This window comes from Amphiura filiformis, chromosome 16 (assembly GCF_039555335.1).
Source record: "Amphiura filiformis chromosome 16, Afil_fr2py, whole genome shotgun sequence".
NCBI lineage: Eukaryota > Metazoa > Echinodermata > Ophiuroidea > Amphilepidida > Amphiuridae > Amphiura > Amphiura filiformis.
In genome coordinates, this window is record NC_092643.1 from 29,886,200 (window position 1) to 29,903,780 (window position 17,581).

Genomic DNA, 17,581 nt, shown 5'->3' on the forward strand with positions numbered 1-17,581 from the left:
AGCCAGTTGTTGGTTGGCTATAGTAAGAGGAGATGGGCTCTCTTGTTGTTGTGAAAAACAAACAGTCATTGACATACAAATTTTTTTGCATTAAGAGACATGTTGTTGTTGTCTGACCAAGTAACAAACCTGTGTAAGTCCTCCTGTATGACACTTTCTTTGCCTATTTGTGAATTTTCTACAATGGTGAGGTCATCAACATATTTCAGCGCCGTAACATGAGAGTCCTGTGCATTAACTGCATCATTTACCAGACATAGAAATGCTGCAGGACCCACAAGGGTACCCTGTGGGACACCTCCGTTTAATTGCTTCCAGTCAGATGTGACATTTTGTACCTCACACATTGAGATCTACAAGATAGAAAATCACAAATCCAAGGAATCAGTTCAGATCTCGCACCCATTTGGAGCATTTTTTTTTTGACAACGTTATGGTCCACCCTATCATAAGCCTTACTGAAGTCAGTGATCACAATTCGGCTCAAATTCTTGGGCTTATCTGCATGTTTGTGAAGGTTATCAAGTAACTTTGCTAGATAATGTGTTGTGGAGCGCCCTTTCCTGTTGCCAAACTGGTTACTGTCAAGAATTGGCTCAATGTCTTGCATGAGCCAGTCAGTTATGAATGATTCAGCGGTTTTCGCAAAATGATCCGTGAGCGAGACTGGCCGCAGTTTATCCCAGATTGGATGCGCAGTCTTGGGTATCGGGACTACTATAGCTTTCTTCCACTGGTGGGGCACAATACCGCACTTAAAAGAGGAGTTCAAGATGATGGCCAAGGGCGAGCTCAACTCATAAGCGAATTCACGTATAATGGATGCCGGTATACCATCGGGACCACTAGCTTTCTTGGCACCAATCTTACGCAACTTGTTAAACACATCCCATTCACTGATTGTAGGCAATAGAGGTGTGGGTCTGAAGGATGGAAGAGTCTCAAACTGTAAAGGAGTCAAATCCTTGCCTATCGACACAAAGTGGCTATTAATACTGTCAGCAACCATTTTAGGTTTTGACGCGTCAACACCAGGGGGAGGTTGAATCATTGGCTGATTCTTATTGTGTGTAGTCATGATTTTGATTTGACGATACCATGCAGAGGGATTTGACTTCTTGAGTCTTTGGACTCGGCCATGATAGAACTCTTGTTTTGCCTTAATTATTGCTCTCGTCACTTTATTGCGGTAGAATCTCCACAGCGGGGGTTTATTGGGGTTAAAAGCTGCTTGTCGCTTCCGAATGAGGTCTTGAACAGCGGGGGTCATCCAAGGCTTATCCTTGACGTGAAGTTTGATCACTTTGGTTGGAAAGTACTCATCTAATGCTTTCTGAAGAGTCTTGTAAAAAGCATTACACTTCTCAACTGTTCCTTCAGGCTCCGTAACCTCTGTCCACGAGTGATTAGAAACCCAACGTCAAAACTCGCGAATTCCTGAGTCCTTGATGGGTCTAACACAGCGTCTAGATGTTGCGTTGGGACTAGATTTGGAACTTGCAAGGGAGGCCAAACAACACCTGAGTGATCACTCTTTCCAAGCGGTGAAATGGCGGCAGGTTTCCGATAGTGAATCGAAAAATTAGTCAGAATTTTATCAAGGGTAGCACGACCTCTGGTGGGTACCTCCACAATTTGTTTCAGATCATTGTTCTTGCAAAAAGCACTTATGTCTAAGCGGTTAAGATCTCCTAAAATGCAGAAACCTGCATCAGGGTGTTTAATGCGTGTTTGATCTAGTCCTGCCTGAAGATGATCAAGCATTTGGGAAGCTTGCTTTTTATCCGGAAAATATGCACAACAGTATATCAATGTAGATACTTCGCGTGGAAGTCTTGTTGGTTTGACTTCAATCCAAAGTACTTCTAAATTGTCTGGATTGTCAATTGACATGACAGTGGCATTTAAATTTTCTTTGATGTACATAGCGACTCCGCCCCCTCCGCGATTTGGACGCGCTCGAGAGAAAAGATTGTAGCCCTCAATTTCATAGTAATCACGTGGTTTCTCGGGGGAGAACCAAGTCTCAGACAAAGCGGCAATTTCAAATCCGTGATCAAGAGTTATCATGGTTATGGATCTGAATTCATCGAATTTGTTGTTAAGCGACTGAGCGTTACGTCTCACACACATAACCCTGCACTACGATCAAATAGGTTGATGACAACATTTGTTTGAATGGACTGCACTCCGCCATAATTACGGTGGTGAAGGACACCGGTTCAAATTCTTTGTTTGGAGCCAAGCGATAAAAGAATGCAGGGCCTCTATACTCTTACCCTATTCGCTATCGTAGTGCACGTTAGAATATGACCGTTGCTAGGTCAACTGGCTCACGCTTTCTTTGTTACGAACCACTGATCAAAATAATCACAACACAAAGCCTATGGTATATCAAAATTCGGAACAGGTGTATGAGCCCAGGCTTGAACCAGTAACCCATGGTTACTAACGTGCACTACGGCAGCGAATACTCAAGATTTTTAATGCTTTGACTTGTGCCAAGCAGGGGCGTAGTAAGCGGGAGGACAGGGTGGACGAAATCCATGGGCCCCGAGGGTTTAGGGGCCCCGAGCAAAAGCAAAAATGAAATAAGGGGAAAAGAGAGAGAAAAAACAAACAAACATGTAACTCTAATTAAGTGCAGTGTATTCTCAATTATATTCACTACTTAATTAACGAAACTAAACACAAAAGCGGTTTTGTCCAGTACCAGATCTTGATGGGCCCCCTTTAAGATTCGCCATAAGGCAATTATTAGGGTTCAATACAATTCGTCAAAATTATACTCGTCAATTTTAACATTTCCATCTTTGTGATATTTATAGAATTATGCAATTTATTCCATGCAGGTACAAAATAATAGGAAAAAGTAAAGCAATATAATTGCCCTGTTCATCGTCCTGGCCCAAATAGGTAAAAGTGTAAAATTTTGCACGCAAAACTGACCCAATCAAATAGCCTGAAAATATGCTCGTCTCCTCATGCGCGTATTTTTTTTTTGGGGGCTTTGGGGCGCCAGCCCCGGGGTAAAAGCAGGGGCGGCAAAAATGAAGGGCGGCAAAAACAGGGGCGGCAGTTAGAACTTTTATTGCCAGTTAGAACTAACTAAAGGATTAACATTTAGCTATGTTTCATTTGGCAAAACAGGATAATATTTCTTTAATCCAAAAAAAAATTAGTGCTGTATTTTTCTGGAATGAGGTTTAATCGGGTTTATACACATTGCGTTGCAGTAATGTCTATTTCGTAATTCCATGATTCATAAAGAAATGGTAGAGATCACCAGTTTCACTCTGAACCTGACCCTGACCTTTACATATTAATGAAATACAATCTTTTGCACTGGGATTCATCGGTGTGTAGAAAAATCCAATCAACCACATTGTGCTTTATTACGTATTCCGTATATGTTGTGTATGCCATTGGAAGCCATGATAGAAAAAAGGAACACAGTTGCATACATGTAAAGCAGGTAAACTTCTTATTAATTTACCTTTTTGCACTCCAAAATGAGGGATATTGCACACAACATTAGCCTGCAAATTATATTAAGATGCTAAATGTCATGCCCTGGTGATTTTTCTAATTATTTCACATCTGAAATTATTGTTGAAATGATATCTTTAAAAATTGTGCATTATATGTTCGTGTACTTCGTTTTGTCCATATTTATATTAAAAGGAATGTCAGGAAACTCTTCCGCTTTGTTTCTGTTATTGGCTTAGTGACATAGTTATATATAAGTTACTTGTATTGATTTTGAATTCAGCGCGAAAATAATGGTAAGTTTTACATGCCACAATGCTTGAGTAACCATTGATCGCTGTAAACTGCGACTTCTGAATTCGGATATTTTTCTTTAAAAATAGTATTTGTTGTTAATATTGAAGTCGTTGATATGGATGGATTGTACATGGAAATGTAATAACTAGAATAAATTACATAGGTAGACTATTATAACAATCATACTAATATTACAGTAGTATTCATGGTAATACAGTAGTAATCAAAACTAACATTGATGGGAATGTATAAATTATATAAACAAATAATATGATATACGAGGTGAGCGAAAAATAGTGTAGTGTTGAAGTTAAACTCTTTAATCAAATAATATGATAATTACCACAACCTAATACTACGATCGTATAATATACTAGATTTCGCGGTTCTCGGGTCGGGCGCTTCTCGTGATATGATAGGCCTATTTCTAATTACCCAAACCCGTTACCCATATACCTACCCTGACTTTTTAAACTACTATGAAATGCGTCTCTCAATGATCAAGACCCAACTTGACACAATTTTATAGGTGTGATGCTTACTTCGGTAATTCGGTAGGCCTACCCATAATCTGTAAACCCATCATTCGCCTCTTCCAAGCCCTGCCCTGTTACCACATTTAGAGAAACCGAAATTAGTATCTGGAAGTGGATATAGGCCGTTACTAAACTAATGAAATCAATCGCGAGAAACGTGAACGCAAAAACGGTTATAGGCCTTGCCACAACGGATAATTTTTAGGTTAACCATTCTGGAAGATTCAGGAAATAGTCATGTTCTGCTGATTACGTGTTTGGTGTGTGCACGTGTTTGGTATTGAAATATGTGTTGAAAATTAGGCCTATAATTATTGGTCCGATGAGATGCACCTGTTAGTCACACTGTAATGCTTTTCCGTTGCGCGCACTGTACTCCGCACACACTCCCGTGGATACTCCGCGATAACGCACCGCGAGCACGCGATAGTGCACCGCGTGAACGCGAACCGCTCGGACGCGAACGCGATAGCGCGCGGACAGAGGACGGACACGCCGTAATTAGTATTAAGATAAGCAGATAAGTGTGAAAAAAAGACAATTGATGCAGGTGATAATATCAGAGATAAATATAGTAGGCCTACCAAGGGGAGAAATGAATATGGAATAGGGAAGGAATATGCAATACAATACAGGGAACATTACCATGATTACATGTAATAAAAAATAAATACGTATACAAATGTGGATTGCTGATCACTCCAATAAATAAGTGAAATTTACTCTTTGCAAATTGCCTGCAGTGATTACTTCAATACAAATACCGTAAAGCTATATATGCCTCTAAACGAGGTTTTTTTGACACAAGAGACAAGAGGCAGACACTCTCAGCAAAAACGTTATTTGGAGTTTGAACAACTATATTACTGATAAAGGCGGCTGAACAAACATGTATATTTGTAAGACAAATATATTGCAATGTTTTTGAGAAGGGTATTGGCCTTTCATATATTTTGTTTAAAAAACCCTCGTTTAGAGGCATATATGCTTCTAGACGGAATTCTACGGTAGATTATAGAGTGACATTCTGTCCATCTAATAATAAGCCTGGATCCTTGTAGTGAAATTTCACTCCTTTACATTTAGAGAGTAACAAAGTACCTAACGGCATTATAACCATATTAATAATCAAAAACAGATAATACTATAGTTGGCTTGTCACGCTTGTAAGCATGCTTTAAAAAGGAGTTTCTGAGAAAGAAAAAAAAGTAGAAATAGAAAGTGAAAGGTAATTTTTGCTTATAAATACCAGTCCTTTGGTGCAATTAGTTTATTAATATATGACCACCACCTTTACTTTGCAAGTGCAGTTCAACGACTCTATAGGTGTGATATTGAATCGAGTTTGGAAGTTTGGACTTAGACGTTTAACAAGACTCTTTTTCGGATTTTCTTTTTGCAGTTACTTCTCAACTCAAAGGTAAAATATTTAACTTTTAAACACAATTAATAATTAAAGATTATAAAGATTAAAAACCTCATGCTAATTATTATGGAATTAATACACGAACGGAAGGAAGGCCAACGACATTTATCCATTCACCAAAATAATACTAATTATTAGTAATATTATAGGCCTAGTATAGGTAGAGCATCCATCAGTATTCATTATCAAACGCTTTGGACACGCTCCTACGCCGTTGTTTGAGTGTGATTATTGGTGGAAAAGGTAATAGTTGGTCACAAAAAATGGTTTGAACATAGGCAGTAGCCATATTTTCCATTCTAGTGTTTGCCAAATTGTGGGATAGGCTTTTACGACGGAAGTTCAAAACAATTAGAAAGGTTTTTAGCAGGTTTGCGGTCGGACAAGTTTGATACTGTCAAGCTTACGTCAGGAGTAGCTCTGACTTCTTCAGGACAAAGTACCTGAGAATGAGACATGTAGACCACCCCTTGCCTACTGATGGCTCTGAAAAGAGCCGTTCACTGAAGACAGCTCGGCATTAGCTGAACACGTCTGTAAAGAAGGCCATGAACCTCTTTGGGATGAAACCACCAAACTAGAACAAGTTTCCCACTTCGGGATGAGGTTGACCCGTGAAGCATTAGAAATCAGAGTCAATGGAACTTCTAACATCAATAGAAATTACGGCAAAGACATCAGACGTATCATTATTTTCAAACAACTTCAGTCTTCAGTGAACGGCTCTTTTCAGAGCCATCAAAACCTCTTACATTAGCAAATAGGCGAGGTCTGCTTGTTCTCTGTTGACAGGGGGCAGTCTTCAGTGAATGACCTTTTCAGAGACACCAAAACTTTTACATTAGCTTTCTTTACACTTGCAAGCGTGTTCAGCCAATGCCGAGCTGTATTCAGTGAACAACTCTTTTCAAAGTCATCAGTAGGCAAGGGCGGTCTACATGTCACATTCTTAGGTACTTTGTCCTGAAGAAGAAGTCAGAGCTGCTCCTGACGAAAGCTTGACAGTTCCAAACTTGTCCAACGGCGAACCCGTTAAAAAGCTTACTTATTGCCAATCAGCCGTTGATAATTTTTATGATTTTACACTTTTTTTATCTCCAAGTGAAAATCACCAAAAAAATATGGTCCAGGATAATCATAAGAAAACAACAAAGCAAAGAAAATTACAAATTTAAGTGAGGTTTTTAATTATTAATTTGGCAAATTTATATAGTGCTATTATAATAATAATTCAAGTATTTATTTATTTAAAGCACAATACATCCAAGGATCACAAGGCGCTTTTTATGGGTTCAGAGTGAAATTGTACAAATAATGCACGCGCACTGAGATGTTGATACGTCTAGTTCACGAGCCCGTGGGGGAGTGCATTAGACGCATCAAATTCTCAGTACAAGTGCATTATTTTGTACAATTTCTCGAGCAACAAGTGATACGCATTTATTAAACTATTTCATACACGAAAAAAAATCTCTTGATTTTTGCTATTTCTATAACAAAATTGTCACTAAAAATGTTGGAAATACAAGCAAATATAAATGCATCAACCCGCACGGCTAGTAATTTACTAACGTTTGATCCGATTGGTTCTCACTATCTAGAAGTGTATGAAGCAGTATGAAACATAGATATAAAGGTACAAAGATAATTTATCTTTGATGGACATTAAATGTGATTATAAATAATCTTTTGGGCTGTCAATAATAAAAACAAGGTTCCATTGATTTCCAATAGTATGTCACATCAAAACAAAATGCAAATATCTCAATAACATTAACAGAATAAATAGTTTTTATTATTCCATTATATTTCTGGTATTAAAATTCAAAACACTAATGATTTTATTTTTAAATATTTTGTTATGATTTGGGAGAACACGCGGTACTTATGATGTTCCCACAAAAAACTTCCCTTTATTCAGAATCATATAGTATGTCAGAAAACAATATAAAATTGTGTTTGTCAATTCAGGCGTGTTTATTATCTTTTGATGTAGTTATCATCATGTGCGACGACGAATCTGAAACTGTTGTCCTAGATAATGGTTCCAGTGAACTCAAAGCCGGGTTTGCAGGAGCCGACAAACCGAGGGCCATATTTCCTTCTGTCGTTGGAAGACCACAATATCGGGATCGGGTAAGATTTTTTGAATGACAAAAACTTGATTAAGCAGCCCTAGGCGATAATTAAATGAATAAAACAATAGCTCGAATGCATTGCCCACGCCAGTCGGAGTTGTGCCGGTAACAGGTTGATACTACGTAGGGGCATTAGTCCGAAATACCAATAACTTATAAACCATAACCCTAAACTTCACCCTAATCATAACCTATAATCTATGGCCTATTCATTCCTTAAAAATAACGCTAGCTTTAACCCTAACCCACACTAAACCACAACTCTAATCCTAATCCTAACACTTACACTATTCCTCTCTGTAGCACTAACCCTAACCATAACGCTACACCTAAACCTAACCCTAACCTTATCCCTTACCCTAATTCTGACCTAAATCCTAACTTTAACCCTTTTTAGACTAACGACCCTTCGTACTAACCCTTTTTCGGACTAATTACCCTTCGGACTTGGGCTGTTCCCGTTTTATCAATAATTCAAGGACAGTGTTCTCTTTTTGATTTTATCATGGCGAGCTCTTATCATTACAATTATCCAATTTTCTTCCTTTTTATCGCTTCATACAGTCTTCAACAATAGGTCTTATGGTTGCTCCAAAAGACATTTATGTTGGGAATGAGGACGAAAGAGGCATTCTTAATCTTGCTCTGACCTACCCATTTAAAAGCGGGGTCATCGCCGACATCCACAATGAGAACATGGAAAACATCTGGCATCACACATTCTATAACGAGCTCCGGTTGGCTCCAGAAGAGCATCCTGTATTGCTGACAGAGGCTCCTGATAACCCCAAATCCAACAGAGAAAAGATGATGCGGGTACGTATTTATTTCCATGTTGTTGTTGACAGAAAAAAAATGTTTCACCTATGTCGTGATGCTAAAATGTTTTTCAATGGTCATCTCATAATTCTAATTTTGTTACATTGGCAACTTTAATTCGGGGCGTTAATGGATTGAAAAATAAACATATACACTTATAAAGAATAAGGAAGAAGGAGGCGGCCTATATGCTTCACAAGGCGAGACACAACTCAGTGGCGTAGCGCGGGTCATCCGATTGAGGAGGCACTGGGTCTGATTGGGGGGCACCGGGTCTGATGGGGGGGGGCACAAGCCGTTTTTCGGCCATTTTCCTATGTATTTTTTAAAATTTCAGATCGATTGGGGGGCACGTGCCCCCGTCCCCCTATGACGCTACGCCGGCCCACTGGCACAACTTAATATATGCGAGGATCGGAAATAAACGATGCAAGCCCGAGAAATTGTTATTTAAATGACGTATTTGGGGCTCGAGCAAACGGATATAATCAAATTCTCGGACTTTCATCGTTTATTTCCGATCCTCGCATAATTATGTTAATTTGTGCCTAGGGTGAAGCATAATAGGTCTCCTCCTTCTTCATTATTTAATATATAATTGGTCGCTGGTAATCCAGCTACTGGGGTTCAATCCCTGCTGAGTCCTGATTTTTTCTCTCAAAATTTTATCATGTCAGTTTCCTCGAGCCCCAAATACGTCACACTTATAAAGAAGTAAAATCATCTTATAATATTGTATGCATCTTATATGGTTAATTGCAGAGCATGTTCGAAACCTTCAACGTCCCATGTGCTTACTTGGCAAATCAGGCAGTGTTGTCACTTTACGCTAGTGGTCGTACCACCGGGATTGTTGTTAGTTTAGGTGATGAAGTTTCTCACATTGTGCCTGTGTATGAATCACACTATTTACCTCATGCAACAACTAGAAGTGAGCTTGCTGGTCGTGAACTCACCGACTATCTCGAAAAGCTTCTTACGGCAACGCCGGCAAAAGGAGACTATTTTTATGCAAACTATACAAGAGGTTAGTTTCCAAGGTGACGGAGTATTGTAATAAAACGTATTGTAGTAAAAAGAACCGTAGTATTTGTTAACAATTGGTTCGCGAAATGCTGGTTTTCTTGAATATCTGTTTATTATTGGCAACCTCTCTAACACTCATTGTATTGACCTATCATGTAAAACGGTTTTCAGTTTCAGTTTAGATTCATTTGTACATATAGGCCCTCGGCCTTCAAATATGAGGAAGACATATAAATAACATGAAGATATAATCACATAAATTCAATCATTTCACGAAGTTTCATAGCGTGAAAAAAAAAACGGTTTTCAGAGTTCACAAGGGTTCAATATTCACCGTAACCAACTTTGACTGATTTGACCAAAGATGTTTTACTTTAGTAAAACCTAGATAAGCTGATGCCTATACTGATGCACGGCAGTGAACGTAACCGTTCCGGCTGAAATCCAGAAATGACGTCATTTGTTCTGGTGCTGCCACTTCCGGGTAACGCGGGAGAAGAACATGCCTTTTGCAAACAAAATGGCCGACTCGTCCCGGCCCCTTTCCAGCGAAAATACAGCTTATTTAGCCAATTTGAACATGGGGTCATCGGTTAAAATATTTTCCTATCATATTGGACTAACACGTCAGCTACATGGTATTTCACGATATAACAGTAATAAAAAGAAAACTGCAAACGTTCGTTCGTCGGATGTTTGACGAAGTGACCAGCTCTAATGACGTCATGATGGTAAACAACCTCCGGGTCGTTAATAATTAATTAGGTAAACCCAAATATGGAAACCTCCAAACCTATGCAAATTAGGTGTTCGACGAATCAAAATACGATCAGCCCACCTCCAAACTTATGCAAATGAGTTCAGGCGGTTACGTGAACATGTAAACTAATGCGACTCTTGTGTATACCGACCTCTGTGGATTTGACCCAACTCATTGGGAGTGAGATGTACGCACGCGAACATCATCTGCGCATACAGTATTTTTACATTGTAGTCATCCGGGTACTTCTGCGTTACGCGGATTTATTATACAACTCAGAAGGCTGATGTAAATAATAATGTATTTTCTTGTGCTCGGTGTATAAGCCGGAGGTTTTAAAAATGAGCTAGATGTGGTTAGAATGTCATCATGTAAGCCTTCTCGTCGAATAAGCAATTTCTTTGTTCATATAAAATGGAGTATAATACTTTATGAATGAACCCTATGATACGTACGTTAGTTTATTCATTTCTTTAAATTTTAATTTTTAAATCTTTTTTTTTTCTCTTTCAGCCAAAAAAGAAGTTGTTCGTCATATTAAGGAAAGGCATTGCTTTGTTTCCAATGACTTTGAAAATGACATGCAGACGGCAGCCTCCAGCTCATCACTGAACCAACGTTACACGCTTCCTGATGGGCAGGACATCACTATTGGAAACGAGAGATTCCGTTGTCCAGAAGCGCTGTTCCAGCCATCCCTTATGAAAATGCAGCACAATGCCGATTCTGACGGAGGCATTCATGAACTGACATATGAAAGTATCAAAAAATGCGATATTGATCTTCACAAGGACCTATATGCAAACATCATCTTGTCTGGAGGGTCTGCTAGGTTCCCTGGAATGGCAGATCGAATGCAGACAGAAATAACCTCGTTAGCGCCACCCTCAATAAGCAAGATAAATGTAGTTGCACCACCAGAGCATAAATATTCAACGTGGATCGGAGGATCTATGTTGGCTTCACTCTCCACTTTCCAGCAAATGTGTATCAGTAAGCAAGAATATGATGAGAGTGGTCCGGGCATTGTTCACAAGAAGTGCTTTTAACAAATGCTTATATAAAGTGCATGGATTTTTTTTAATTACAGGGTGAACATGATCAACGCCAAGTTTTGTTAACTCAATGAAGACAACTTGAAGCATAATATGTTATACTTGTTTCATTATTAGTTATGATTTCATACGACTAGTCCAATAAAATATCCACTATCTTGCAGACGTTTTGGAAACAGTCGGTTTTCTTTTTCGATGCTATACAATCACAATCAGGAAGCAGGGCAACACCATGAACAGAGACGAGGGGCAGTACAACTTAAGTGACGTTTTTGACGATTTGATAACTGGCAGAAAATCAACTGGCAACTCGGTTGCTAAGCAGCGATCAACATCACCTATACACAGATCGTGATTACAACAATAGCATCGAAAAAGGACACTGACAGTTTCCGAAACGTCTGCCAAGGAAGTGGATATTTTATTGGACTAGTCGTATGAAATCACTTCTATGAACAGATGATTTTGTTCAAGAATGGTTGTTTCATCCTCCACTACAGGTTGGAATTCTCCCAAATGAGGGTTTGATATCAAATTTAAATGCAAATAATGTTGCAGATTTAATGTTTACACTGAAGGCAGCTGCCTTAATTTGGAATATCAAATGTGTGCATCTTAAGTTGTACAGATTCGACTTAAGTACATAATTTGCTAATTAATTTGTTGGAAAATGTAGCTAATTGAATGGATAAAGGAAACAATTGTTCTGAATTGATGGGTCAAATAAGTAACTTCATAATAAAGCTATAGATTGAGGATCAAAGAGATGGGCTACGGTAAAATAATAAGACAAAGATTATACTTTTACCAAATCAAGGCTTCACACTGTAAAAAAAGAGTAGATTAATAGTTGAGTATAATAGTTCTATAAGTGCACTTTTTGAAGAAAAAAAAAAGTTCAAGTGATTACTCCCCATTCCAGAAAACTACAGCACTATTTTTTTGGGATTAAAATCCTCAATCCTTATCAGTCATTTAATCCTAACTGGAGATAAAAGAAAAAGTTCACAATTTTACTAATTTCTTGAAAAAAGAGCCAAAAACATGCATTTTCGGCATGTTTTCTGACAATCGAGTGACAAAAATCACAGACTTGGAACCAGTCTAAGCATTCAAAATCTTTAGTATATGTCGAAATGTTGCTCTAATTTTCACTTTTTTGTTTTACTTTAATTAAATTGTTGGTTATAAGAATAAACATGTCTTTTCCAAAAATTAGAATGCATAAACTGAAATTAGTCTTAGTACAAGTCTTTGGGTGTGATTGTCACAACATACGAAAATCACCCTAAAACGCATATTTTTGGCCCTTATTTCCAAAAATTGTCCAAATGATAAAATTGACTTTTATTGCCAGTTAAGACTAACTAAAGGATGAGGATTTAGCTATGTTTCATTTGGCAAAACAGGATAATATTTTTTAATTAAAAAAAATGAGTGCTGTAGTTTTCTGGAATGGGGAGTAAGTAAGGGGAAGCTATTAAAACTAAAAAAAATAAAGTACGTACGTAATCATTTATTATTGTTAGTTTCTTTAATTGTTCTGTTGGTTGTAAGGCTGATAGTAAATAAATATTATTTTTATTCTCGTACTCATATTAATCAACTTTCTATAATAAATACTATGTTACTTCAATATTCGTAGATGTAATATTATTTGAGGCAAAATATGTCCAGTAGAAAAGATCAAATAAACAAAACAAAAAATATTAATATGCCACAAATGCTGCACAGAACTTTATTTATGAAGAATTTGCTCTGGTGTTTTTTTACATTGACATTCCGTTTAATAAAAAAGATCAAATAGAAAATCACACTTGGAAAGATAACTACTATACCGTAGAGTCTAGTAAGCTAACAAACTATAAAACTTAAATATTTTGACAAATATTTTTCTGCTTCAAGAGATACATATTAAGAGCGCCTTCATGCTATCATTATGTACTATAAACAGAAAGATGGCGCTCTCGCTAACGATAAATGTTCAGAAGACGAAGGTCATTACGAGATTTTAACTACTATACATGTTGTCAGACAATCATTTAAAAAAACAGTCCCTAGGGTGGAGTTCGCTCTCCAACTCCAACCGATTTCTTTAAAAAATAAAACATATTATATGTCATATATATCATACTATAAGTATATATATATATATAAGCGAAAGAAATTTGAACAGATGGGGCGAGCGTAGCATAAATAATCGCAAAAATAACTTTGCTGCTAGAGGGACTCTGTAGAGGTATATGTAATTAACTCGCTTCCTAGCCATCATGAGTTGCTATAGCTCAGTGGTTAGAGCATCGCTTCATGAACAGCGAAGGCCGTGGGTTCGAGTCCTCTAGCAGCAAAGTTATTTTTGATTATTTATGCTACGCTCGCCCATCTGTTCAAATTTCTTTTCGCTTATATATTATTTACGAACAGATTACATTGGTGTTAGTGCTACACCAATTTCTCACGCCTGTGTATATACTATGTATTTAGTCATGTGTAGCTTATAAGTATAACCGTATATTATACAGATGGGATCATCCTGAATGATGAGCATAAATAATGCGCAATGAACACTGTAGAGGTATATGTAATTAACTCGCTTCCTAGCCACATGAGTTGCTATAGCTCAGTGGTTAGAGCATCGCTTCATGAACAGCGAAGGCCGTGGGTTCGAGTCCCTCTAGCAGCAAAGTTATTTTTGCGATTATTTATGCTACGCTCGCCCCATCTGTTCAAATTTCGTGCGCTTTTATATTATTTACGAACAGATTACATTCGGGGTTAGTGCTACAAGATCTCTCGCCTGTGTATATACTATGTATTTAGTCATGTGTAGCTTATAAGTATAACCGTATATTATACGGGGATCATCCTGAATGATGAGCGGCATTGCGCAATGAACACTGTAGAGGTATATGTAATTAACTCGCTTCCTAGCCACATGAGTTGCTATAGCTCAGTGGTTAGAGCATCGCTTCATGAACAGCGAAGGCCGTGGGTTCGAGTCCCTCTAGCAGCAAAGTTATTTTGCGATTATTTATGCTACGCTCGCCCCATCTGTTCAAATTTCTTTCGCTTATATATTATTTACGAACAGATTACATTTGGGGTTAGTGCTACACCAATTTCTCTCGCCTGTGTATATACTATGTATTTAGTCATGTGTAGCTTATAAGTATAACCGTATATTATACGGGGATCATCCTGAATGATGAGCGGCATTGCGCAATGAACACTGTAGAGGTATATGTAATTAACTCGCTTCCTAGCCACATGAGTTGCTATAGCTCAGTGGTTAGAGCATCGCTTCATGAACAGCGAAGGCCGTGGGTTCGAGTCCATCTAGCAGCAAAGTTATTTTTGCGATTATTTATGCTACGCTCGCCCCATCTGTTCAAATTTCTTTCGCTTATATATTATTTACGAACAGATTACATTCGGGGTTAGTGCTACACCAATTTCTCTCGCCTGTGTATATACTATGTATTTAGTCATGTGTAGCTTATAAGTATAACCGTATATTATACGGGGATCATCCTGAATGATGAGCGGCATTGCGCAATGAACACTGTAGAGGTATATGTAATTAACTCGCTTCCTAGCCACATGAGTTGCTATAGCTCAGTGGTTAGAGCATCGCTTCATGAACAGCGAAGGCCGTGGGTTCGAGTCCCTCTAGCAGCAAAGTTATTTTTGCGATTATTTATGCTACGCTCGCCCCATCTGTTCAAATTTCTTTCGCTTATATATTATTTACGAACAGATTACATTCGGGGTTAGTGCTACACCAATTTCTCTCGCCTGTGTATATACTATGTATTTAGTCATGTGTAGCTTATAAGTATAACCGTATATTATACGGGGATCATCCTGAATGATGAGCGGCATTGCGCAATGAACACTGTAGAGGTATATGTAATTAACTCGCTTCCTAGCCACATGAGTTGCTATAGCTCAGTGGTTAGAGCATCGCTTCATGAACAGCGAAGGCCGTGGGTTCGAGTCCCTCTAGCAGCAAAGTTATTTTTGCGATTATTTATGCTACGCTCGCCCCATCTGTTCAAATTTCTTTCGCTTATATATTATTTACGAACAGATTACATTTGGGGTTAGTGCTACACCAATTTCTCTCGCCTGTGTATATACTATGTATTTAGTCATGTGTAGCTTATAAGTATAACCGTATATTATACGGGGATCATCCTGAATGATGAGCGGCATTGCGCAATGAACACTGTAGAGGTATATGTAATTAACTCGCTTCCTAGCCACATGAGTTGCTATAGCTCAGTGGTTAGAGCATCGCTTCATGAACAGCGAAGGCCGTGGGTTCGAGTCCCTCTAGCAGCAAAGTTATTTTTGCGATTATTTATGCTACGCTCGCCCCATCTGTTCAAATTTCTTTCGCTTATATATTATTTACGAACAGATTACATTCGGGGTTAGTGCTACACCAATTTCTCTCGCCTGTGTATATACTATGTATTTAGTCATGTGTAGCTTATAAGTATAACCGTATATTATACGGGGATCATCCTGAATGATGAGCGGCATTGCGCAATGAACACTGTAGAGGTATATGTAATTAACTCGCTTCCTAGCCACATGAGTTGCTATAGCTCAGTGGTTAGAGCATCGCTTCATGAACAGCGAAGGCCGTGGGTTCGAGTCCCTCTAGCAGCAAAGTTATTTTTGCGATTATTTATGCTACGCTCGCCCCATCTGTTCAAATTTCTTTCGCTTATATATTATTTACGAACAGATTACATTCGGGGTTAGTGCTACACCAATTTCTCTCGCCTATATATATATATATATATATATATATATATATACATAATTTTAGAATTATTGTGCAAATTTCTTCATTACGTTTTAATACAATAAAAACGTCATCAATAAGAAAAATAGCTATGCGTTCCTTGAAATTTTGGAAGCTATTAAAGCTCTGGGTGAATAGAATACATATATGTACTTTCCTTTTGGATTAACATGCTTAATATTGCAAATATTGCTTAACTTTGCAAATATACAATAAGTGTTTTTAGTGCGACCGACCGATCGATTGATCAATCAATCGATTGATTAATTAATCAATTATTGATTGATTGATTGATTGATTTGTTGGTTGATTTATTGATTGATTGATTGATTGATCGATTGATTGATTGATTGATTGATTGATTGATTGATTGATTGATTGATTGATTGATTGATTGATTGATTGATTGAATGAATGAATGAATGAATAGTATTTACTTGGCCGGCCTGACGTACAAAAGCAATGGAGAAAAGCACCAATAATGTATGCGTGTGTAGCCTGGCTGCCAATCGCCTGATAATCACTAATCAGCATGTATCTTATGTTAATAGCGTATTGTTATTAAAATGACGTCGTGACCTTGCTAGAGGGTGTTAATAATATCCGCAGACAGAGCTTGACTCGAATTCAATATTTGTTTAAAAGCGTAATTAAATAAATAGTTGTTAACTGATTGGCTTTTCATAGTTTACCATTTGATATTATATAAATGTAACTGTTCAATTTATTGTGTCTAAACTTTGAGCTTGTACGTGAATCTTAAGCATATTAAGCCTATTTTAAAAGTACCGAGCTCGGTTGAAATGTAGCTAAATCTAGTAGTGTCAAATGTTGCTGCATCAACCTGTCTGGATGATAGAATTCTATTAAAAAACACAAAACAAAAAATATTAATATGCCACAAATGCTGCACAGAACTTTATTTATGAAGAATTTGCTCTGGTGTTTTTTTACATTGACATTCCGTTTAATAAAAAAGATCAAATAGAAAATCACACTTGGAAAGATAACTACTATACCGTAGAGTCTAGTAAGCTAACAAACTATAAAACTTAAATATTTTGACAAATATTTTTCTGCTTCAAGAGATACATATTAAGAGCGCCTTCATGCTATCATTATGTACTATAAACAGAAAGATGGCGCTCTCGCTAACGATAAATGTTCAGAAGACGAAGGTCATTACGAGATTTTAACTACTATACATGTTGTCAGACAA

General features: G+C 37.7%; 1 protein-coding gene across 1 annotated transcript; it reads left to right on the forward strand.

Moving 5' to 3' along the window:
• The first annotated feature begins 5,638 nt into the window (after nt 1-5,638).
• Nucleotides 5,639-13,204, forward strand: LOC140135853 (actin, cytoplasmic-like). The gene is made up of 5 exons (XM_072157494.1): nt 5,639-5,742; nt 7,745-7,884; nt 8,451-8,702; nt 9,468-9,732; nt 11,005-13,204. Exons 2-5 carry the CDS (start codon nt 7,753-7,755, stop codon nt 11,538-11,540), a joined length of 1,185 nt encoding a protein of 394 aa, XP_072013595.1. The 5' UTR covers nt 5,639-5,742; nt 7,745-7,752; the 3' UTR covers nt 11,541-13,204.
• Nucleotides 13,205-17,581: the final 4,377 nt, after the last annotated feature.